The 26,328-nt window shown below is 47.1% G+C and overlaps 1 protein-coding gene across 2 annotated transcripts in view; it reads left to right on the top strand.

The window, feature by feature from the left end:
- Positions 1 to 26,328, top strand: part of PRKCE (protein kinase C epsilon) — a 1,836,175-nt gene that overhangs the window by 1,046,180 nt on the left and 763,667 nt on the right. For both annotated transcript variants that reach the window (XM_069608445.1, XM_069608444.1), the window contains one exon: positions 21,016 to 21,189. In XM_069608445.1, coding sequence (XP_069464546.1) covers positions 21,016 to 21,189 — 174 coding nt within the window. The remainder of the gene's footprint in view (positions 1 to 21,015; positions 21,190 to 26,328) is intronic.

The following is a 26,328-nucleotide window of genomic DNA, read 5'->3' as shown; positions in this document are numbered from 1 at the left end:
ACCCTCCTTTTGATTTCTTGACGGGGTAAATCACCATATTACAGGGTGATTCTGACGTCACTAGGATGCCCTGATCCATCATGGTGGAAATTGTCTTCACGATCCCTTCATCCGCTTCTCTGGACATGGGATATTGTCGCGCTCTTGGTAAAATTGCTCCTGGTTTCAGTTTAATTTTCACTTCTCCTACCCCCTTCAGGAGGCCTACGTCATAAGGTCTTGTAGTCCATACTGAGACAGGCACTTGGACCATATCATCATCATAATATGCTGGATGGATCAGTGCCAACATCATTCTCTGTGGCACTTCTCGTTTGATCATTTTTACCCAAAATATGAGACTTACTTCCACCCTTGTCTCTTCTGAGTCATGTTGTTCTTCAAACAGATCATCATCGGTGACGTCAGTCACTCGATACCCTTCTTCATTGGCGATAATCGTGCACGATTGTCTGCCTTCATCATCGTACCCTTCGACCAATTCTACTTTCCCTCGCACTGCTGCAGTTTGTATTGTCAAGGGAAATACGTGTCCCTCTTCTTCATGCATAGGTATTCTTTGTCTGAATAGGAACTCGTCAGGGGTTCTCATAGTTCTATCTGCGAGGCCTGGCAATCCCACCATAACCACACGCATGCCATATGCAAAGACTTCTGCTTCTAATGGTATAGCTCTCATGGCTATGTGTCCTGAGTATGCTCTGATCATCTCGTTGAATAATGCATTCCTGGAGTGGAGCACACTATGCCCTCCTCCGTGAATGAGATTGTCATGTTCAATTTTGTCATTAAGTCTTGACCCAAAATGTTCACTGGGGTCTGACGTGAATTTAATAAAGGTACATTCATTTCGCATTCCCGTATGGAGACTGAGAGTGCACCTGTAAAGGGAACTCGACTTGGAGCTCCTGTAAAACTCTTAGTATCTATAGCCTCGCCGGACAAGGGAAACTTGCCTTCTCGTTTGCACAAGCGTGTTGCCCCTGTGTCAACTAAGAAGGAATATTTTTTACCCCTTATGGCAACATTCACCCTTGGTTCCCTGTCAGGGTCTGGTGTCACTGATAGGATAGAGCACATCAGGGTTCCCAGTGAGCTGTCCTAGTTCATATATAAGTTCGGTCCACTGTATACTTGTGGATTTTCTCCATTCCCAGGGTTGCTTCCCCTTCCGGAGCTTGTGCCCTGAGAAGTTTCGGTGGTGCCTGCTGGAATTGCCCTTGCGGCAAGTTCCCCATGTTCGGGGGTTGACCCCCTTGTTGTGCACCTTGCTGTAAGCCTGGTGCTTGATGCTGCACTGTGTGATTCTGTGCACCGCCCTGTTGTGGGATTGCAGGCGGATTCACCGTGCCTGTTCCCATTCCTTGGCCATTTTGCCACTCGCCTTGGCTTCTGCACAAGCGCACCAAATGCCCTGTCATTCCACACAGCCAACCCACTGGCGGTGGTCTGACCATTTGTCCATTTGACATATCTAGATTGCCCATCTGTACATTTTGAAAGCCTCCTTGATTTATTTTGGAACCCTCCCTGATTACTCTGAAATCCTCTTCCTCTGAATCCCCTTCCCCTCGGGTACAATCCCACGTTACCCTGGTTGTTCTGCTGTGGGTTAGCTTCCTGTTGTACGTTCTGTTCAGCTGGGCTAGTCAGCATGGCTCCTTCGAGAACATACTTTGATAATTTCTTATGCACCAGCTTCGCTTCCTCACCCTTACGAGTTGCCTCCTTTTTTCGATTCTTTTTTTTCCAACAATCTACAGTAATGTGCAATAGTCAACTGTATTTCAGCTCAAGGTTTAGCCTCTACCAGTACCAATTTCTTGAGCTGTTTCTTCACTGGTTCTGGCAACCCTTGGCACAATATGTGGTAGAATACAGGTATAGATTTTGTCCAAGATTCATGTATTTCGAGCACCCACCCGTCTTGGAAATTCTGTATATAATTCAACAGATCTTCTGACTCCTTCATTTTCTGAGTCATTATAGCTCCCATATCGGAGGTGTCTGGGTAAAGCACTCGTAGCACTTTCCATACTGCTGCTCTGCAATTATTAAATGGCGCTCCATCGTGGGCAGTGTTAATTATGGTAACACCAGGGTACCCAGCCCGTGCCCATACATCGTCTGCTCTCTCACTCTCAGTATGGCAATCAGGAGACCTTTAATGTCCCCTATAGCTAATGTGACACACCCTGTCATTTTTTCTAACTCGTGTATCCAGTTCCCGGCTCCCGATGTCAGCTATGGAAGCTTGTTTTTCAAGTTCTCTTGACCCATGCGTGGCCATGGAATATATTGTTGTCTTACTCCCCCCTTTTCTAGCAGCGGAAATTGGAAAGCGCAGTCTTCCTTCTCTTTCCCCATAACTCTCATGTCTATCGCTGAGGTAATATTCCTGCATCGCCGTCTGCCTGGCAATGTCCTCAGCCTTTATTCATAGGCGGATGCTGACACACCTTCTGACCCTGGGATGTTCCTTCGTGTTGGTCAGACTGTGCGGTAGACTCTGATGTCCTTGGTGCGGACTCGCTAGCATCTGACCATCGTACCCCTTTGTCCCTTGGGAGCCACTTGTCACGCCGTCTCACTTCTTCATTTGCCTCGCACTCAGTCTCCTCTCCGGAGTCGGACATTGATTGTTCCCAATTTGCGCAACTCCTCACGTCATCATCGTTCTTACTAATTTCTAGCCTGTCCAGGGACAATCTCCTGCTCCCACTACTTCGCGTGACATCCTCAGTGTCATATAGCTGAGTGCTTTCCAAGCGCTCATCTTCCCTTCCCCTTTGGGATATTGGTTCCAACCCCATTTCATCATATATTTCATTGATTGTTTCCCCAATGCTTCTGGTGTCGAAGTCATCTTCAATATTTGCCCCACTCGTGCCTAGTACTGAATCGTATGCAGGGTAGAATTCTTCAATGTCTTCCCATTCTACAACAGGATTGGGTTTTTTAACTTCCCGCTCCAGATATTCGAGATCGCGCTCCCTCTGTCTACGCTTACGTTCGATATCATCATCGAATTCTTTACGCTTCCTGGCCTCTTTTCTGACCTTATCTTCTTCCCTTCTCCTTTCATTTCTACGTTCATTTGCCCTTCTAACTTCCTCATCTTCTCATCTCTTTACTACTATTTGCGACTGAGCGACTTTCCTTGCTCTTCGCGATATAGCTGTTCTCGCCTCAGCCTATCCTTCCTTTTTATTCTCTCGTCCCTTATTTCCTTATCCTTCTCCTTCTCTCAGACTTCTCTCTCTGTCTCATATCATCACTTCCTTTTACCATCGGGTTTCAACAATATCTGTCCTCCCATCCATTCATCTTTTGTGAATGCTATCTCATCAGTTCTGTCTCCACTTCCTTTCCATTTCTTTCCCTCTCTCTCCTTATCGAGAGGTGCACTAATCTGTGCCTGATCCTTCCTTTCATTATCGTGCCTCTCCTCGTCCCTCGGGACTGTGGAGGGAAGATTTTTATCCTGGTCCTTCCCCTTAATTTCGTAACTACTATACGTAGGTGACTCATATGCTGGGTTGTTGTACCCTGTAGCAGCCTTGAGCTCTCTTAGTGGGTAGAGTCCCTCTGACTTACTTCTCTCGGTTTCTATTTCAGGCAGGGCGGGTGGCGCGGTAGGCATCTCACCCCCCTCCGTGCATACATTTAATATCCAGTCTGCAGGTGGCTCTTCCGCTTTTGACTGTTCGAACATTTTCCAAAGTTCTAGAACAGCGAGGCGTTTCTCTAGTTTTTTGCCAGTGTATGTGGCATGCAATTAAGTTGTCATATGTTGTAAGACGGCTTTAGATAAGGACCCGTTCTGTGGCCATGGCATAAACATCTTGTGGGCGGTACCCTTAACCCAATCTGTACTGTATTTCTTAAGCTTGGGTGCATGTTTAGGCAGTTGTTTACATAAGTGAGCTAGTGGAGTAATATCTTCCATGCTTGAATTCTGTTTCTAACAATACTTTCATGCAGTTTCACCAACAATATAAGCGAGCACCAAATACTGCAAGCTCCAATCCAATCTTTTCCCGCCAAAATTTTATATCACCAATTTACTCAAGAATATCAATTCAGGTGCGATTCCCTCTCAGCTATAGAATCGCGTAAAACCCCTAATCAATTTCAAACATCGAGGAGACAAATTTCCGTACATATGACACATCAACAGGACATGTATGACAAATGTTAAACAGACTAGACAGACACCAGCTGGACATATATATCTCTGCCTTCTAATAAATACCCCGACATGGAGTTTAAACGAACTCCTTTTACGACGTCTTTAATCGTCGTAATAGCCTATTCTTTCCCTATTATGTGGGACTATGAGTTCACGTTTCTTCTGATCGCTGTATTAAAGCGCAGGAACAAGGCGTATCCTCTCTCTTCTCAGGTGTCTACCCCAGTATCCTCTCTCTTTATCTCAGGTGTTCACCCCGGTATCCTCTCTCTTGTCGGGTGTCCACCCCGGTATTCACTATTTTATACAGTTATTTTAAAGTCATTATCCCCTTATATATATATATATATATACAGTCTTCTCTACTTCTGACTATTTAGTTTTTTGGCCTCCCTCTGTTACCCTTCCCTTACTTGTTCTAATGCCTATAAAAACATTTGCCAAAGCATTGCATTTTTTGTTTCACTCACTGCTCGCATCGTTCCTCTCTGGATCCTCGGGATCACCACCTCCTTTACTGCCTTTTTTTGGTCTTTCGTCTAATTCACTACCCGTAGGAATGGAAGGGTTTATGTTTTTTTTAAAACGGGTCAACCCACTGCAGTTTTTTCAACGGGAAGCTTCACAGTCTGCTCGGCCAAAATGGCGAAGGACTTGTGATATTGCCGAAGACCTAGAGTTACTTTGTGTCGACGGTCAATAGGTGTCTTATCAATAATCAATGTTCAATAGTTGATGGTCAAAACCATCCTCACCGCTACCAAGTGTACAGGAGGGCGAAGCGACCTCTGACGGGCCCATGAGATCAGAGCTCACCCTCAAGTACTTTTAAGACGAGATAGCTGCACCTTGAGGAGGATGGGGGCAGGATTCTCTTACTCCAACACCAATCAATAAGGACAACTCAGCAGTTTGGCAAAGGGAAGTCCGTTTAATGACAAGTACAAAAAACGGGGAAAAAATCAACAGTGATGAGATCGCCTGTCTCGCTTCAACTCCCAAATTCTCCACTCAGACAACAATAGTTATAGTACATTCTCGTCATCATTGACGTGTTACACTCCAAAATTTGTCATGCAATTCTATTGGTCGGAAAAGGTAACTTAAGTATAGGTGCTATATCTGTATATGGTAACAGAGTGTGAGGATTAGATAACTCTTATCAGGTGGGCATCTATGCCCATCCCTTTACATTACTCGTGATAAACGTCACTAAAAGTACGATGTCTCATTGGTTCTACTAGCTATAGGACCCTAGATTATTTGGTCCATTGCGATTGGGTAGGTTACACCCCTAGACATAAATCTCCACTTTAATTAGCAACATGCAGCATGGACACCCAGATACGGTGTGTCCCAAGATTCACCCTGCCTCCCTTCCATCAATCAGTACTTTAGGGCTATGTGTCAATTAGTTGGCTGAGGTTGGTCTCGAAACTGTAGCTTCTTATCAGATAAAGTTATGCATCCTCAGGTTCTGGGTGACATCAGACGTTGGTACCTCTTCGCGCATGGCTGGTCACGTGTCAGTTCACCGTGAATCTGCTTCATTTTCCTTTTCGTGTATTTGATTCTTCCCTTAGCCTTGCCGCCTGCCTGGGGCCTCCTTATTTCGCCCTTCACTGGCTAGCTGCTATGCTCTTAAGTTTGTTTCTTTGAAGTTTCCGCTCTCCTCTCTTCCTGGAGTTGACCTCGAATTCCCAGGCATGAGCTGCCTCTTACTGAGTTTCGATTCTGCTTTTTCGTCTGGCTTTGAGCTAGTATATGAATCTCGGCCTGGTTGGCCCCTTGCAGCCTGGGCTTAATTCCGCTTTTACAAAATGGAGTCGCACTTGTATAATGTCCTTCATTGAGGTAGATATATAATTGGCGCTTGCCACTCTATTCTTCTACTAAGCATAGCAAGCTGTACTGTTTTCTTAGCTTCTTGCGTTCCAAGCCTATTTACTGGCGTTAGCTGGTTGAATATTTCCATTACGTTTTACAGCTACGTTTCCTTATATTTCGACATTGCCTCTTCTTTTAAGTCTATTACATCTCTATTCTTAACTTTTCATCTTTGAGTGTCATATTTTGTTTGTCGTTTCGTTCATCTTTGAGTCTGTCCGGGCCCTTGTTTCATCATCACTCGCCTTTCATTAAGGTTCTTTGGGTCTCTTCGGGGATAGTTTGCAAGTAGTCTTCATTTCATGTTAACTGCTGGTACGGTTGTCTCAGTGGGTACCGGGCTGCCCATGGTTGTCTGGTTATAGGCACTTCAACAGGTATTGCTCTTCTGATGGGCCTGGGCAGAGTCCTAGCGCTGCTCTCTGTTGGTTTATTTGTTCCTCATACATCACATATCTTGGCGAGTATGTTCCTGGCACCTCAAAATGGGGGGCTGGAGTGCAGGCCGTGTCTGGGACCTCCTCTACAGAAGCAAAGGTACTGTATGTGCTTTGGTATTGGGGAGAGCCTGTTTTTCCTGACAGCATGTGCTCTCTGCGTCCCAGGTGTAACGGCTACTTCCCTTGGGCCCCACCCCAAGTGTGTGTCGTGTGTCTGCCCTCTGCCCTGAGATGTGGACTAAGTTGGTGTGAGTGGGGGATGTTATCCATACTAACCTTAGACCCAACAATAGTCATCTTGGGGGGGGGCAACAGGCCTCCTGGGTCACCCCCTAAATGTCCCCAAAATGCGGCAGGAGACTTTGTCACAGTATATAAAGTAAACTAATAATTTTCAATGTTATTGTTCTCACATTGAAGAAGATAGAATATGTATCTTATGAAATACATCATTTTCCATTTCTCCTGTCCACTACTAAGCCATTGAACCTTTGAGCTTTTCTCATAGAGACTTCTCTGTAACTCTCATTGTGATGGTGCTATATGAATTATTTTTAATTATTTTCTAAGGCATTTTATGAACACGTACCACAACCTTGGATGCCCCTGAGCCACAGTTCCTTGCCAGAATCCTGATTTCTAAATGTCCAGGTGCTTGTGGTGCAGACAGTGGCTGGGCGATGTGGAAGATTATCGGGCCACTTCTTAGCGAGGAGTGGTTGGAGAAGCCCATTGTATTAAGAGTTTCTGGTTGGACTGATTTCCAAACCTTGATTACCTTTCACTCACATTTAAAGGAGTGCTCAACACTTATCCCCTCCTGGCACCAGCACTGGTCTTTCCTAGAACTATGCTTCTGAGCGATGAGCTTGTCTTTTCTGAGCTTATTAGGCCCCTTTTTCAACAATTTTGTGGAGCAGCTTTTGGAATATCTATTATTTGATTCACTCAGTCATTCAACTAAATCCAATGGCATTAATTCTTGATGTTTGAACTTTTAATGGTTCATTGATTTCTTTCCAAGTTTCAATTTTGCAAACAATTTATTCTTATTTTGCAAATGTTAACCTGGTGACGTATCCCAGAAGTATGCACACATGTTTGAAGTATAACCTCTGTAGTCAGATGCACCTGTGGGAGAAGAGATCCAGTGAGCAATTTCCTGGACATCACCCTGATTGAGAGGCTTCAGAGTTCAGGCCATTAGTGAGCAACATCTGCCTCCTTAGGTGAGGTGCCTAGGGTGCTAAGCCTGGCCTGAGTGGTCTCGTATTAATGTATGGCAAGTTGCATCGGTAGCATGGGCTGGGCCTGCTGGGCACATCCAAACTGGACTTGACTGACAAAAACCTGAGGCAGACATTCTTCCAAGGAATTCTAAAGGCATGTGTGTTATTGTTTTGGAAGGGCATCGCTTAGCATGCCATTGATTTAAGTGACAAACGTTGACTCGTGGACTTCTGAGGGACAGTACGGAATCCTTGTCTGTCGTTGCGCTGTCAGAGTGTTTGCGATGAGATTGTCATCCTTGTAGACACTGCCTTATTAGCACTTTCGTATATGTGATAAGCAGTCGGGGGTTGTGGGAGCGAATGGGCTCAGCATATGGCAGCCATGATGCATGAGGGCAGTGTTGTTGTACCCTTGAGCTTCAGTCCACTCATTCCCATCCGTTCGTCACTTGTAGAAAGACTGATCTGAAGCTGGAGAGCCCTTATCGATGGAGGCGTGGCCATTGACATTTTTGTGGACTTTGGGGTGGATGTTGTCTGACGAGGTCTACGAAAAAAGGTTGTGGTCTCTTAATAATGGCCACTGTGAATTTTCTGAAGAGCCCTGATTATCGGTAATTCCAGGTGTGTCTGGAAAAAACTGCCCCCAACTGTGCCCTTTGCTATCTGTCATTGAGACAGAATTTAAACCATTCCAGTTGGCGCATGAGAGGCCCGTGAACTCTTGCTTTCTGACAGAGTGAGAGATCGGCAGGACTGGCGAAAGCTATGAACAGATCGAAGTACAGTAGAACTGCCAAGGGTGTCCTGTTAGTGCACTAAGGGTACAACGTCCTTTTGCTGACAAGAGTTTTTTCGATGGAATTTGTACGGAAGAAATTCCATTGAAAACATGGATCAAAATATAGAGAGCGGAGGGCGGGTAAGGAGATAAAAGGGGTAGGGAGTGTGTTGGGGTAGGTATATAAATATAGCGAAAGAGGAAACCCCTCAAAAAAGAAATAAAATTGTCAACTCGTTTTTTCGATGTAATTCTTTCTGTAAAAAATCCATCAAAAATCTCCTGTCGGCAAAATGACATAAATCCGCATTAAGATGTCATCACGCACACTAAGCAGTGCGTGTCTCAGCCAGAATCCAGCCAAATCTGTGTCAAGTGTGGTGGGTGTCCTTGCAATGCTATGTTGAGTGGCCCATAGCTTTCTTCAGGACCTTTCTTGGGCAGAGCAGAGCAGGACATAGTTGGCCAGAGATTTCGGGTAACACTGATTGGTTTTATGATGGGAGATTCTCACTTGAAATAAGGTGTTCATTATTTTGTAAGTGGGAGGGGGCAATGGGGCCAGCACAGTCGCCTCAGTTGTGCTGATGTCTTTTGTGACTTTGTGAGCTTGGAGGCAGCTGTCCTGTGTCTTGATGGTCTGAGTGAGAATGCTTGTCGGTGAACAGTACAGGATGATGGGGAATTAAGGACATGAGTTTTGTTGTGTACAGCAGAGATTTATTTTAATTGTTTTTTTTTAATAACGCGCTTAATACCGTACCTGAGTACGGTTTCTAAGCGCGGATCTAGGATTCGAACCTCTGTTGCTCTGCATGGTATTGCTTCCAAGACCAGCGCCTTGCCCCTCTGCTATCCTCTGATCAACTGAAAGGGGTTTGTAGCTGAATCAGAAGGCAACCTAGAGGTTATTTTAAGCATACATATACTGCACACCACGACCTAATGGCATGACTCCTGACTGACAGTTTGACAGATAAACTCTTGCCGGGACATATGTTGGTTTTACTGGAGCTGGAGGGTATGTTCCAGACTGTGGCAGCAGCATGCTAGGAACCATAGAGTTTGTTCTGCGGCTCTGGCCTTAGCAATGCAGGATATCCCTGAATATTAGGAGGTGGAATGTTAGATGTCTTGCTGCACACGTAGCGTCGTTATTAGGAACTGATCTGCCACCCTATGGCAGAGCTTGAGGGCAACCCTAATCCCTTATAGCCTATCAGTCTTCTAACTGCAGCCACTGATATTTGAGTCCAATGCATTCTCCTTTGGAAGCAGTGGCGAGGACGCCTTCTATGTTTGATATGCACAGCACCTATTTTTAAGGGTATTTAGGAGTGCACCGGAAGAGGCTGGTTCTATAGGCCGTCGTGATCTACGGAGGATAAACTTGGATTTTGCATTGATGAGTGTGGCCAGGTAAGATGTGTTATTCCATACAAAACCCATTTTCTTTACCCTTTGTGCTTCTGATGCAACTATTATCCTACCTGAAGTCCAGAAATCCGGGATCCACAGTTGTTCAAGGCCCCACAAAAGTCCTCCCAGTTTTGAGGTTCAGATAGTTCGCTTGCATTCAGGGTTCAATCTGTTCTGGGGATGCTCCTATCTTATTTCCTGAAGTGCTCATTTTGATGAGCCCCAGAGTATTTTTGGAGAATTGAGTCCATGGGTCAAAAAGTGTACCCAAAAGAGGCAAGGGGAGTGCAAATAGTCAACAGAAATGGGTAGGGAGAATAAACCAGAGGAACTATGGGGGTTGTGCTTGTTGTAGAAGGAACCTGCAGTAGTGTATGAGAGAGCTCTGACCAGAAGGTACTTATCGGTCAGATGGCCATATGATAAATATGATATGATATGATAGGTTATTTATAACGCGCTTAATACCCAGAGGTATCTAAGCAAGACCCAGGGATCGAACCTGTGGTGCTCTGTGTCGTTTTGCTTCCAAGGCGAGCACGCTGCCCTTGAGCTATTCTCCCAAGCAAGATAATGGGAGGATGAATGACTCGGCTGAAGGCTTTCCGGAACGATCTGATGCGCCATAGTATAACAGAGCTGATAGATCTAATTGGATCGGAGTACTGTGACGTCAAACAACCGTGCTAATAGATGCTGCAGGTTGCAGGAGTCAGGAGATACATGTTTAGATGTTTCGGAATGTGAGAAAGATATTCATATGTTCAATGCACATAAACAATTGGTCAACGTGGCCGTTGAGCACAGGTCCTTTCTATCACGTAACATCCCAAAGCAGCAAGGGTGATAATGACAGCAACCCTGCCACCATACCATTACAGGCTGGGGCTAAGTCCCTGCTCAGAAAACCACTGGCCCAATCTCCAGCCCTGCAGGCCAAAGTGCAGCGATCTAGCAAGCACAAAACAAAAACAGCACACAAAAGTGCAGCCACAGTGACCCCTGTAGCAGCCCCAGTGACCCCTGTAGCAGCCCCAATAGCCACAGACCGAGGCAACTCGCCTCCCTAGGTAAGTGACCAACCCAGGAATTATTTCCACTATATATCATTACTGTGTAAGTGTCTGCGCTGTAACAAACGGGCACCTTCCCTGATACACAGTGTTCTTTCTGGCATGGCATGCACCCGCATTCACTCATATTTATTAGAAAATGTTACCAAACAAACTACGTCTCGGCCCCAGTGGTCGAAGTGTATGAAAAGAAGTAGTGGAACTGTGCTCCCTACTGGCCTGCACCGCTCCCTACAAACCCCATTGCCACGCACCCTCCCATGCACAATACAAACCCCAAAACACATGTGCCTGTTGTTTAAGGGAACGTCCAGTGCATTGCACTGAAAGTGCAAGCTTCAACTTATTCCTACACTTTTATTTTAAAATGAAACCATTCCGGAACAGTTTCTTTTTAAAATAGAAGTATAGGGAAAGTAAAACGTAATTAAAAAAAGTAGAGAAGCACCGCTCCCGACCGCTCCGCCCCAGGCACAAGCCGCAAAAGCAACGCCATCCCTAGTCGCACCGGGTGTTCTCAAATTGGTGTTCGTGCACTCGCGGCTGCGACTCAAACTCGATCATTAGCATTAGCAACACAGGGCCTCATTACACGGTAGGCGGTAACCATGGTGCTGTTAGCGCCATGGTTGCCGCCGGTACCGTACTGAGTCCGTCATGGTGAATGGTGGAATTACCGCCACATTCCAAGGTGTGTGGGGGCGGTAATTCCCCATTCACCATGGCACTTCCCCATTCCCATTGAGCCCCTATAGGGCTCAATGGGAATGGGGTAGGCGGCAATTACGGTACGGCAAATTGCAGTACCGTAATTGCCTCCAAGGTCCCTTTGCGGGCCCGTTCCTTAACGGCTGGTAAAACCAGCCGTTGAGGTTGGGTCCCGCAAAGGGACCTCGTAGTAAGGCGGTAAGGGTTTACCGGTACCGGTACCCTTACCGGTAACGGTAAACCCTTACCGCATTCTGTGTCATGAGGCCCAGTGTCCAGTAAGCACTGTTTATATTGTACCACGCATTAATGGACCGTGATCCACACAGTGCTCACGAGTCGGGCACAGCAAGCAGCCCGTTTTTCCTCACTGCGCCTTTTCGGAGATATGCAATTTTAACAACATGGCTTGTACCCGCCCTCCACGACGGTGTTTAAACCACGTTTAACAAATAATTTTATATATATATTTCTGAGGCTTGTGGAATCTGCTTAGCTCACATGCTGTGCATAGGCCGACATCTAGTGAAAGCTGCGGAGTATTACAGTTTGTTTTTCGAAACTCGAAAATGGGCATCGACACAGGGCGTGCCAGTAATACTATCCCTAGTGTGACGTCCACTGTTCCCAAGATCCCTCACGCGTCTAGGATCCTCAGATTGTTTTTTTCCGCCATATTGGTCGGAAGCATTTTGCGTAGTCCCCTGGCCTTAGCCATACTTTCGCTCAAATATTGATTAATTGACATCCTTCCCCATCCCAACGTCGAACTTCGACACTCGACGCCGGCTGGAGAAGAAATCGACCGTCGGCTGCTGCACGACGGATTTGGGCTCGGAAGGCCTCTGGCCTCGGCCCGGGCCTTGGAAGGCCTCTGGCCTTGCGCCCTGCAAGTAGGGAGAGTGGGGGGTTGGACATACTCTACACTCTTGGTATATAGGTACACCTTATACATTTCCTACACTTAACAGCCCGCTGCCTCAAGGTGCGTATGGAGGCTACCCCTTTTCAATTCTGCCCCAAGTGCAATCGCAAATACCCTTGGGTCGACAGGCACGCCACGTGCAATCTCTGCTTGCCGAGGGACCACCCTGAAGCGAACTGCAGAGCGTGTAGTAGGTTTAAACCTAAGACACTTAAGGACCGTTCGACGAAGCGTTGGGCCCACCACGCCAGGCAGGCGGCCATGGCAGCGGAGGGCGCCTTCAGCGATAGCAGCGACGCTGTGCTTTCGGACGGCGAGGGCATTACGGCGTTGAAAGACAGCCGAGTGCAGGTCCCTGACCTCGGAAAGTCGTCCGACAGGGCGGCTATGGGGAAGACCCCCGGCGACACAGGCGCTTCACACACCACCCACACTAAACACACGAAGTCCAACCGAGACTCGACGACGTCGAGTGCTCGGAAAGAGGCACAAACAGAATGGTCCGAATCAGTGTCCTCTGGGCCTTCGAGATCGAGATCGCCGCATGACTCCAGGCAATCATCCACTCTTGCCAAGAGTGCCTCGCTCCCTAGGCTAATAGAAGTTCAATTGTCAGAAGACGAAGACGACTTCCGCCTCCAGGCCACACTCCAGGAGTCGGAGCCCGCAGACAAGATCAGCGCGGCCCCACGTTCGAAGGACAGGGACTCTTCCCCCGATCCTCGACGCCAGGCGTCGAAAACCTCCGGAGCCACAAAGGGACAGGGAAAACACTTTTCCACTCACAGGGAGGGGGGAAAACAGCAGAAGAAGCAGCCTCTGCACTCTTCCACACCTGTGAAACACTCCACTCCTCCTAAACAGGCAGACAAGACCAGGTCTGCTGATATTTTAAAAACCAGCAAATCTACTCAAGATAAATCTCCAAATCTTTCTCAGAGAGTCTTTCCCAGTTCCAAAAAATGGTCCAGTGATGACATAGATAGGGTCATGTCAAGGATGTCTTCTTTGGCAGACTTTTACGATAAAAATCCAGACCATTTCCTTTCATATGATCCACAAGGGGCTACACCCTCAGGCTCTAATGATCCTATCCCCCCGAGTAAGAAGCCCCGGTTTGAGACACCGATGAGGTCTACAGACCCCTTCGAGGTACAACCATACTCACGGCCATACTCACTGTATCAAGGAGATACTTCCTTTGGTGAGGACCAAGATTTTGGCATGGTAGAAGAGCAAACCGGGACAGGCTACTATGGGGACGATGAGGACCAAGAAGAGGAAGACCCTGAAACCTACAGAGTAGATTCCCCGGTAGAAAAGGAAGCCCCAGTTACCGACTCCCCTGTCGATAACCAACCCTTGTTGAACGAGGTTCTCGCACGTGCAGCAGAACATTTCCATATTGACACCCACGGTGTCCAGGAGGAGAGGGACTTCGCCGAGGAGTTAGTGGGAGAAAGGAGGCCTGTTGCCCAGACCATCCCTATCCTTAAGTCTATTCAGCGAAGAATAGACCCGTCCCTGGTGAACCCAAACCGCACCAGAGCAGTCAATCCCAGAGTTGAAAAACTTTTCAGGGCAGCCCAGTCTGACCCTCTCTATATAAGAGGACATCTGAAGCCAGACTCCCTAGTTGTCACTAACACTCGTAAGAGGGCTGGAACACCCTTGTCATCGTCCGAAGCTCCTCCAGACAAGGAGAGCAAAAAACTATATGGTTTCGGCAGGAAAGTAGCCTCAACATCTGCCTATCAGGCAAGGATTGCAAACTCCACCACCCTGTTGGCCAGCTACAACTGCCATCAGTGGGAAGAAGTTGCGGCACTCATAGCCTCTGCACCAGAACCCTTAAAGGGCCAGTTAGCATGGATTTCCGCAGAGGGTAGAGCCGTGTCTGGTTGCATTTTAAAAGCAACCTTTGACGCCGCGGACAACGCAGGCAGATTGATAGCAGAAGGTACTGTTATCAAGAGACATGCGTGGTTACGCAAGTCTGGTTTTAAGGCAGAAACCCAGGCATCATTGTTGGACAAACCGGTGGAAGCCGATCTGTTGTTTGGTAAGGCGGTTGAGGACGCACTGGAGAATGCCAAGGACGAATACGAGACACTCAAGTCCCTTGGCCAGTTAACCAATAAACCCCTTAACCTGAGAGGGAATAGTAATTTTCGTCGCCCACGCGGCCAAAATTCCCAGAGAGGATCTAACTATTCCCAGGGGCAGGGTACACAGTGGAACAACAGCCAACAGTCTACCCAGGGTTATGGCAGGGGTAATAGGAGAGGACATGGTAAAGGCAGAGACAGCCCCAGCAAAGGAGGCGGCACGCCTCCACCAAAGCAGTGACGCTCAGTTCAGGGTCCCTTCTCACGCAACCCCAGTAGGGGTTCGCATTTCCAACTTCACCCAGGCTTGGGAAGGGATCACATCAGACAGATGGGTGCTGTCAACAGTATCCACAGGGTACTGTATAGAACTACTGCAGCGTCCCCGGAACCATCCTCCACGACAAAGAGTACACTCTTTAGAACATCAGAAGATTCTCCTCGAGGAGATCGCCATTCTGCTAGCAAAGGACGCGATAGAACTCGTCCCGGGACACCAGGTAAACAAGGGTATTTATTCAACTTACTTCCTTGTGCCAAAAAAAGATTTGACAATGCGCCCAGTATTGGATTTACGGCTTGCCAACAAGTATGTCAAGCCCCAAAAGTTTCGTATGACTACGCTACAAGAGGTAATCCCCCTCCTAAAAAAGGGGGATTACAGGGCAACCTTGGATATGAAAGATGCCTATTTTCATATTTCCATGTTCCCAGCGCACAGAAGTTACTTGCGCTTCAAGGTGGACAGTCGGCACTACCAATTCAAGGTACTGCCCTTCGGGATAGCTTTGGCACCAAGGGTATTCACCAAGGTACTGGCGGTGGCGGCTGCACACCTACGCAGGGAGGCAATCCCGGTGTACCCTTATCTGGACGACTGGCTCATAACGGGGGAAACCCCAGTAATTTGCAGGACAAACATTCAAAGGACTATCGACCTCCTCCACGAATTAGGCTTCTCAATCAACAGGAAAAAGTCAAGCCTGGTGCCAAGCGCCTCCAAACAGTTCCTAGGAGCAATCCTAGATACTCAAGAGGGGTTGACCTTTCCTTCAGAGGAAAGAATTCGGAATATACTACTGCAAATTCCGCAATATCAGTCCGGTCACCAAATAACGGTACGCAAAGCAATGCGTTTACTGGGCATGATGGCGTCATGTATTTACCTGGTCCCCCACGCGCGCCTGCGGATGCGTCCCATGCAGGAATGGTTGGCGAAACAGTGGTCTCAGGCAAGTGGTCAGTGGGACGATCTAGTGGTCGTTTCGCCAACACTAGTACAAAGCCTTCACTGGTGGACAAGAGAGAATCTTGCACAGGGAAAACCCTTTTACGATCCCGAAGTACAGGCAGTAGTCACTACCGATGCATGTCTGACGGGGTGGGGAGCTCACCATCTCCACCACACAGCTCAGGGTCTCTGGTCTCCCTCAGTGGCCAAGAACCACATCAACCTGCTAGAGCTTCTGGCAGTATTCAGAGCGCTTCAAGCGTTCGAGCCCCACCTACTAAACCTGTCAGTGCAAATCCGGACGGACAGCGCAACAGCCATGTTCTACCTGAACAAGCAAGGAGGGACTCGTTCGCCAAATCTGTTCAAGCTTGCCCAGAAAATCTGGATATGGGCACTCAGACAGAACATCTTCCTGTCATCACAACATTTTCCAGGGGAGCTAAATTCCCTAGCGGATGCTCTGAGCAGAGACTCCCTCCCAGAGGAACACGAATGGGTTCTACACAGAGAGGTTGTATAAGATATCTTCTCTCAGTGGGGTTTCCCCACTATAGACTTATTCGCCACAAGCGAAAACAGACAATGCCCAGGATTTGCATCCAGGTTCCCCCAACCAGACTCCCAGGGGAACGCCCTGTGGATGAACTGGTCAGGGATGTTTGCGTACGCTTTTCCACCAACTCCTCTCATCAGGAAGGTGGTGAACAAGATGAACAGAAAGTCGATGACGCTCGTCCTAGTTGCTCCCATGTGGGCAAGACAACCGTGGTTCCCACACCTATGCAGGATAGCGGTGTGCGAGCCCATCAAACTTCCAGCCTGGTACAACCTACTGTCCCAGCACCAAGGTCAAACAGTGCATCAGCAACCCAACTCAATGAACATGGCAGCATGGCTCCTGAGGTCATAGAGTTTGGACATCTCAATTTACCACAAAGGTGTATGGACATCCTAAAGGAATCTAGGAAACCAAACACAAGGCACTGTTACTTTGACAAGTGGAAGAGATTTGTTATCTGGTGCCAGAGTAGACAAATCAACCCAGTTGATTGCACTCCTTCCACTATTGTTACATACATGCTCCACCTGCTAGATGCAGGATTGGTTTTTAACTCACTGAAAGTACACCTGGCAGCCCTGTCGGCATACACCACTTCCCATAACAAGGTCTCGTGGTGGAAAGTACCAGTAGTTAAAGCCTTCATGGAAGGAGTAAAGAGACTTCACCTTCCTATTTCGAACCCACCACCAGGGTGGGACCTTAATGTGGTGCTATCTAAGCTCATGGGCCCCCCTTTCGAGCCCATGCATAAAAGCAGTCTCAAACACCTGACTTATAAAACGGCATTCTTAGTAGCTATTACTTCTATAAGAAGGGTCAGTGAAATTCAGGCTCTGTCAGTGCAGGATCCCTTCTTTACTGTCCATAAAGACAAACTGGTTTTACGCACACACCCTAGGTTCTCACCTAAGTTTATATCTAAATTCCACGTAAACCAGTCCATCGAGCTTCCGGCTTTCTTCCAGGACCCTCAAAGCTCGGCTGAGGTGAAACTACACACCCTAGATGTGCATAGGGCGGTCTTCTACTATGTAAATAAAACCAGACCGCTAAGGAAAACAGATCAACTGTTTGTCTCCGTAGCTACAGGCAGAGAGGGGGATCGCGTCTCTAAAGGTGCCATCTCGATGTGTATTATTAACTGTATCTAGCTGTGTTACTCACTCTCTGAAAGAACTCTGCCTTTCACGCCAAGAGCCCACTCTACTAGAGGCATTGGGGCTACTCTGGCTTTCATTGCAAATGTACCCCTTGACACCATTTGCAAAACAGCTACTTGGAGCTCTATTCACACTTTTACTCAGCATTACTGCATTGACACCCATTCCAAGGCAGATACACAAGTGGGACAAGCGGTTCTAAGACACTTATTTTGCTCATGACCCTTCTCACATCCCACCTCCTTCTTCAGGTACTGCTCGCTAATCTATGCACAGCATGTGATCTAAGCAGATTCCACAAGCCTCAGAAGGGATACATTACTCACCGTAATCGTATTTCTGATGCTTGTATCTGCTTAGATTCACATGCAACCCACCCTTCCTCCACTCTGAGAGAAGGCGCATGGTTGCTTGTAGTGTTAACTTTCTATCTATCTGCTTGGATTATCTGTACTCACGCTACTCCTCATGCTACCTCATGTCAGAAAAAATACAATCTGAGGATCCTAGACGCGTGAGGGATCTTGGGTACAGTGGACGTCACAATAGGGATAGTATTACTGGCACGCCCTGTGTTGACGCCCATTTTCGAGTTTCGAAAAACAAACTGTAATACTCTGCAGCTTCCACTAGATGTCGGCCTATCTACAGCATGTGAATTTAAGCAGATACAAGCATCAGAAATACGATTACGGTGAGTAATGTATCCCATATATATTCTTTCTGTTGACCTATTTGGCCCTACCCAGCCACGCCGTACAGCCATACATGTGCAAAGTCATTACCGTAATGACTAGTCCCATTGCTTTAGAGAATGTCTAGTCCCATGAGTGCATCAAGCACCTGTCCCAGTACTTGAGAGAATGTTGGCTGTGTCATGCCATGCAGCATTCCAGCAGTCTGCTGACCTGTGCCCATGACATATAGGTGCAGGACAGAGACTGGTTTCCGCTGGGGAGGGATTGCTCTTCTGATGTTAATCCCACTCTCTAGGTCTGCCTGAATCAGGGTCAGTAGGTCCGATAGGGTGGCAAGGAGTGATCAGCTGCCAATCAGTGTGTGCCAAGGGGATTTTCTGACACGAGAAATGGGCAGCGTCCTCGGCGCATGTACCCTCTGTGCGGGGTTCCTAGGCTGCTGATGGATTGCACGCCTCTACAGGTTAATATCCAGGAGCAAGTTGCGAAGGACATTATCGACATCTAGTTGGGCTACAATTTCCTGGAAAGTGTATTTTTTGGCGAGATGTTAAATGACTTAAATACTCCTCATGACCCAATTCACTTCACCTGTGCCTTAACTTTATGCACCTGGATGCAGAGGAGGAACTGGGCCGGAACAAGACAGAGCTGCACTCCGGCAAACACAGTCTTGCCAAAGCGCCATTCCATATAGAAATGATGCCCAACCCCCCTCATGTTGAGGAAGCTCTCCGAACCTAACTGCTGTGAGTCTCCTGAATGCTGTGCCTGGGACAGAGCGTTCAGAAATTGCCACGAGTCTCAGGCACAGGGTCAGGAAACTGCCACGATCAGCAGTCAGGGCAGAGAACTTCCTCAACTTGGGGAGGGAGGAGGCGTTTACAGCGCTCGTTGCATATCACTGCTCCGCTGCACGCATAGAGATACAGTGTTTCTATTCATGCAGCTGAGCCGCGATATGCAATGACGTCAGACTGCATTTGAAAGTCGTGCTTTGCTCAACAGTCCAAGCTCAAAGAATGAAACCGTCCAAAGCTGTATGTATGCCTCATGCTTTGCACACATTTTACTATCAGGGTGACTATTCTGACAGAGGAAATTAGAACCATACCAAGGGCCTCATTACGAGTATGGAGGCAGGGCATGGCTGCCTCCATACCGGGTTCTGTGAATGAGGAATTACCGGGTCATTCCGGCCTTGGAGGACCCGGTAATTCCTCATGCACAAAACCATTCCCCATTCCCTTTGAGCCCCCATAGGGCTCAATGGGAATGGGGATTGAGCTAATAACGGGCCCGTTAATAACAGGGCTGTTATTAGCTCCTTGGTCCCCTCACGGGACCCGGAAAGGACGTCTGGTTTTACCAGACGTCTGTTCCGGGTCCCGCTAGGGGCCCTCGTAATCAGGCATCCCGTAATGAATGGTGCCGGTCCCGTACCAGCACCCTTCATTACGGGAGCGCCTGCCTCGTAATGAGGCCCCAAGTGTGCATTGTATGCTCAGAAGGAATGAATGTTTAAATTACTAGGACAGACATGTTTAATAAATTGACGGTCATTGTTATGTTCCCAAAATGCACTTTGTTTTTTATGCAAAGCAGCCAACATCCTATATTCAGGGCACAGGCATAATTTGAGAAACTTAGCTCTGCCCCCCAGTCCCGGCCGCACACCACAGACAATCTCCCCCAGTAAATTATGTCCTTTTCCAGCACTGCCTGGATGCATTTACCCCTTCCTCTTGAGCAGAGGTAAGTGCGCTGGGTTTTAGAGGATTTTCTACGAGTTTTGGTAGTATTTTGGCAGCATTTCAACTTTCAACTTTTTGGGGCTAACTCTGCCCAAGGAATTAGTCTGTAATTCCTCTGGCGCTAATTCCACAGGCGGAACTAGCACCGGAGGAATTACCACCAGAAAAATAGGGCTCCGTATTTAGCAGAATGGTAAAAGTGCCTTTAGTTCGATTACTGCCACTGTTTTCCCATTATCGCCTAATTTGTAAAGGAATGCAGTGTATGTTATAGGGAAATGCTGGCATGCCTTGCCGGCACTGGAATCATGAAAGTCTGCTATACAGTGGCAATGCTCGACATTACTGTGGGTTCAATATTTACTGTTAATAAAAATATGTTATAAATGCTCCACCATCTGTACCCTAACAAAATTACTGTAAATTTCATAGTTTTCTGAAGTTAGTGTTGTAAAATGCACCATTTCAACGTATTATTTTAAATGTTAAACTGAAGGGAGAAAACCTCCATTCTCACAACCCTCCTATGTGGTTCATGATTGTTGTATGCACTCACCTGCTCAGTCCCATTTAGTGGAAAAGATTTACAACCCCCAGGCCCCTTACCAGCCGCCACTGAGTGGTACCTTTTTCGGTGGTATTGCGTTCTCCACGGCGGGTTATATTTCCAAATGAGCGTTTAATGTATCCCAAGACATGTACATTCATGTTTGTTGTTGTTTGCGATCTATAGTTTTGGAAAGGTTGCGGGTTGTGATTTTGTGCTGTATTTGGTGTGGCGCCTCGTTGATGCCCTTCGTGCATGTATGCAGTGTCCAAATGAAGACTTCTGCTCTCCGCAGGTCATGCTCGCCGAGCTCAAGGGGAAAGACGAAGTGTATGCCGTGAAAGTCCTCAAGAAGGACGTCATCCTCCAAGACGATGACGTGGACTGCACTATGACGGAAAAAAGGATCTTGGCACTGGCGCGAAAACATCCATATCTGACGCAACTCTACTGCTGTTTCCAGACCAAGGTATGCATAGCCTACTAGGGCACAAGTCGAGGGTACACACTGCTGTATTCAGTCACTCGTTCTGTTTAGAAAGGAAGCCCCCCATGGCCAGCCAATGGGGGAAGCAGTGTTCCATCTATGGGTGTGTTCTTGTGGAGCCAGACACCTCAGCGGGTTTCCATTTGGCTGTTATTGTTACTATTATTATGGTGTTTATTGAGCGCAGACGTAGCTTCAAGAAGCGGTGGAGCACTTTACAGAGGTATACACCAATACGGATACATAACACAGCTCTTTACAGAGGTATACAACAGTACAGATGCTTGACAGAGCACTTTACAGAGGTGTACACCAATACGGATACATAACACAGCTCTTTACAGAGGTATACAACAGTACAGATGCTTGACAGAGCACTTTACAGAGGTGTACACCAATACGGATACATAACACAGCTCTTTACAGAGGTATACAACAGTACAGATACATAACACAGCACTTCACAGGGTTATACAACAGTACAGCAGTACAGATGCATAACAGAGTGCTTTACAGAGGTATACACCAATACGGATACATAACACAGCTCTTTACAGGGGTATACAACAGTACAGATGCATAATGGAGCACTTTACAGAGGTATACACCAATACGGATACATAACACAGCTCTTTACAGAGGTATACAACAGTACAGATGCTTGACAGAGCGCTTTACAGGGGTATACACCAATATGGATACATAACACTGCTCTTTACAGAGGTATACAACAGTACAGATGCTTGACAGAGCGCTTTACAGGGGTATACACCAATATGGATACATAACACAGCTCTTTACAGAGGTATACAACAGTACAGATGCTTGACAGAGCGCTTTACAGGGGTATACAAAAGTACAGATACATAACACAGCACTTTACAGGGGTATACAAGAGTACAGATGCATAACGGAGCGCTTTACAGAGGTATACACCAATACAGATACATAACACAGCTCTTTACAGGGGTATCCAACAGTACAGATGCATTATGGAGCGCTTTACAGAGGTTTGCACCAATACAGATACATAACACAGCTCTTTACAGGGGTATACAACAGTACGGATGCATAATGGAGCGCTTTACAGAGGTATACACCAATACAAATACATAACACAACTCTTTACAGGGGTATACAAAAGTACAGATACATAACACAGCTCTTTACAGGGATATACAACACTACAGATGCATAACACAGCTCTTGACAGGGGTATACAGAACAGTACAGATGCTTAACAAAGCGCTTTACAGAGGTATACAACAGTAAAGATATACAGCAGTGGGTAGGATAAGGAGGGGTACAGCTGTACCCGGTGATGGGAAGCAGAGGGGCGTGTGACGTCTAGCGAGTCAGGTGGCGTGAGGGGCGATGTGATGGCATAGGTGTTGTGGAGGAGAGATCCCTTGAAGAGGTGGGTCTTCTGTCACTGCTCGTTGTGAGCCTTGTTTATTACCTGCACATCTGCATCTCAAACCCAACCCCCACACAGGCCCCAGGTTCGTATTTGCCACCATCACGCAACCACATATTTGAATACAAACAATACGCATTTTAAAGCTGACTCTAATTTTTCATCGTGACACTTTTTTGTTTGCTGACTAAGAGTGGAATTTGCTGAGTTGAGCTGTAGACTGAATCTCTTCATGTGTAACAGAAAGCTGCATACCTGTGTCACAGGAGAACTAAAAGCTGATGCCTGTATTACATGCTCTTTTGAAATGTTTCTTTAAATAGAATGTGCATGCATCGTACATTGTCCTGTTCCAGGTGATATCTGTTCTGCCAGCCCTGCCTTTTAAGCTCACACCACTCTGGTAGTTGTAGTGCAAGATTCTGAAGATTGAAATGACACCTCACATACATTACAGGAATTCAGAACACGAGATAAAATCCAGGATGTACAGAACAGCACTTACAGGCTCTGCATAGGTTGTTTTTAGCTAATTGTAAATGAAAGTTCAGCGAAGTGAGGAGAGTGCGCACTGGTTCCCCGACATTGTTAGTTGATTGGAATTACGCGTTTCCCGCTCAGCGGGTATTTTGTATGCACGTAGCTATTGTGTGGCAGAAGAGACAGCATGCGCTGCTGGCTATGAAGAGAATTTTTCCCAAGGGGGTTTAATGCACTCTCTCCCCCAATTAATTAACAAAAAGTTTGTAGCCTGGCTGTGACATCCCGTCACCTTCAAGCACACCCTGTTGTGGTCCGCCTGCTAATTAGTCCCCAGACTTATTGTGCAGGGCTGTGTCTGCAATCTACTGCCACACACACCTATGCACAACCGAGCTCAAGTTTACAGGACACATAATGCATCGTGCAGTCTGTTATGACTTTCAAGTGTTGCACCTATAAAGATGGACCTTTGTGGACCTAGAACGTAAATGACCGAATATATGGTAACGTTTTCATTACAACGACAATTCCACAAGGTGGCAGCAAAGGACTAGATTTAGCCCTATAGCCCTAGGAATGTTTGTTTTTAGTAAATGGAAACGCACTGACGCACTTAGAAAACAAGGGCGCTCTTCAGATCATGTGTTGCTTACGGCAACCTTTAGCGCCTCATGCACAGTACCTTGAACATTGTGTTGTAATCAATTGCGTATCTGGCTCTGCTCCTTTTAGAGTTTACACATGTGTCATAATTAACTAAGAGAACCGGGGGAGGCATGTGTTCGATAGGTTGACCCAGCGTCCTTGCAGCGTCTCTTGGGATTACTAATTGCCTAAGGAGCTGCTCTTTCGGTTATAGATTTGCGCTCCTGCCCGACGACCCCTCTTGCTATTATCTCCACTCGGCGGGAATGGAAGGCGACGCCTTCTGCTTGCGAAACTGGCAGACCAAAGCAGTACAGCAGTCTTGTCAAATGGACACAGCGGCGCCCTGTCACGCTGGGTTGGTGACGGGGCAACCGTGTTGATCCCCTTTGACCTCGTCTCCGTGCCACGAATGCCAGGAAGATACCCAGCAGTGATCCAAGTAAAGTGCACGTTATTAATTACGTTTTTACCCCCATGGTGCTAGGCCCAAGAAGAAAGTGTGATGTGAATATTGACATTCCTGCGATTATTAAACAGCACGAGATTGTGGGTTAATCATACTTCCCAACGTGATCCATTCCAGTCTGTGGGTGCTTATCCAGTACTACTTTTTCTCTTTGCATGCTGGGATTTATAGTCTGAGTTTTGTGATGGGAAAAGCAGAACTACACGTCCCAGAATGCAAAGAAAGAAAACGGACCGAATAGGCACCGAGAGACTGGAATGGATCATGTTGGGAAGTATGGGTTCAATTGGGCACTCGAGTATGTTCGACACGTAAATTAGACAGAGACAGTGCTTATCTCGGCTGAGAAACAATAGGGGGTTAATGTGGGGACTACTCACAGGTACTCTTCATTACTTCTTGTCCTCTTCCTCGACGCAGAACTTAATTATGAGGCATAAACCTTCATGACAGGAGCCCCCTTTTCGAAGATTTTGTAAACCACACCCCCTCCACCTGAAGATAAAGTCCTCCTCTGCCCATGAGGTTTCAGTTATATTTACCAAGCATAACATAAACCCCTACAGACACTCAGGAAAGGAGAGGCGGGAATTAAGTCCTGTGACGAGGAAGAATAGGATTAGGAGTACTGAAGATTGCTGGTCAATCAGAGATCTTCAAAATGTGGTTCATGGATGGCACAGGTAGTATAGCTCAGTGGCAACGTGCTTGTCCTGGAAGCAAGACGGTGCAGAGCAACACAGGTTCAAATGCCGGTTCCACGCTTAATACCCTCTTCGGTGTTCAGCACCCCGGGGCAGTTGTTGCACTTGGGGAGGGCCGACAGCAATATCTTCACTCAAGGGCTGAGCTCAGCATAAACAAGGTACGAAACAACTATGACGAGTGTTCCCCATATTACCTTCCACGCCCCTCTTCTTCCTCACAATACTTACGTGTGAGGCGTATCAGTGCTTTTACAGCCATGGGTCTGTGCAAAAAAGACCTACACACAGAAACCACCAATATATGGCAGAATCACACTTCACCACCAATCTAGTTATCGATTCAGAGTTTACCACTGGCACTCAGGACCCCTGTGCCAAAGGCATGTTGCACCCATAGGGCCTCACATAAGTGTGGGAGTCAGCCCTTGCAACCTTGTATGGACACTCCTTGTGTTTCTGCCCAAGAAGCTGCCATGCCCCTTGGCGGCCCACCCTAAATCACCAATTGAAGCAGTTGTGTGCCTGCCCCATATGCCTCCCCTATGGTCCACCTGACCCCTCTACTAAACGTTGGCACAGAGGCTTTTCTCACCGGACTCCTCCTCCTTCGGAGAAGCTGGATCATGGAAAAAAGCCTGGGAGCACCACTTCCGGTGACTGGTGGCAAAACCCCCAGATCATTTCTGAGCACTAAAGAGGGCGTCTCGGATGATCTGTAGAATACCCATACCCCCCAATCTTCTGGCCGAGGTTATAGCCACCAGAAACACTACTTTCATGCCATCCAGAGAAACTGTTTTTTAATGTACTACACCTTTAACATTGAATTTCATTTCCTGTTAATTCTGTATCATACGAACATTTTGCAAGGCTAGGACAGCTGCCGAGTAGCTTTTTTTCTGTGCAGGCGAGCAGCCATCACAAGAATTGGTCTCCTTAGTGTACAGCATGCAGGGGAATTGGACCATAGATTTCAGCCCCCAACAGAACGGGACCAAGTGCAAGCTCTGCAAGACACATGGAACATCTTTCTGTGTGCGGAAAAGGAATGTGCCAGGAGTGTGGGGCTATTTTGAGTAATTTTGCCCTAACACCGTTGAATCGCGGACAGGGCACCCTGCTTTTCTGTGATGCTTGTTTTGCATTTAAAGAGTGTGAGGGGGGCACCATTTTCCTTAATTCAGGCCAAAGGTTATGTCTGTGCAGGGGCTGAGTCCAAGGTTGTTTTTAGATCTACAAAAGCAAAATGCAAGGGTTGTTTCCGTCCTTGTCAAGATAAAGTCGAAAAGTCTGGTCTGTTCTCGGGACCCAGTTTCTGAAACCAGCTTGCAGGTGGGTGATGACTTTGCCTTCAGTATCCCGGTGCTCCCACGCGCTTGCTAATGAGTTAGTCACATTTC

Source organism: Ambystoma mexicanum, chromosome 4q (assembly GCF_040938575.1).
Source record: "Ambystoma mexicanum isolate Mex_15411 chromosome 4q, UKY_AmexF1_1, whole genome shotgun sequence".
In the NCBI taxonomy this organism is placed as follows: Eukaryota; Metazoa; Chordata; class Amphibia; order Caudata; family Ambystomatidae; genus Ambystoma; species Ambystoma mexicanum.
This window is presented reverse-complemented; position numbering and strand designations above follow the sequence as displayed.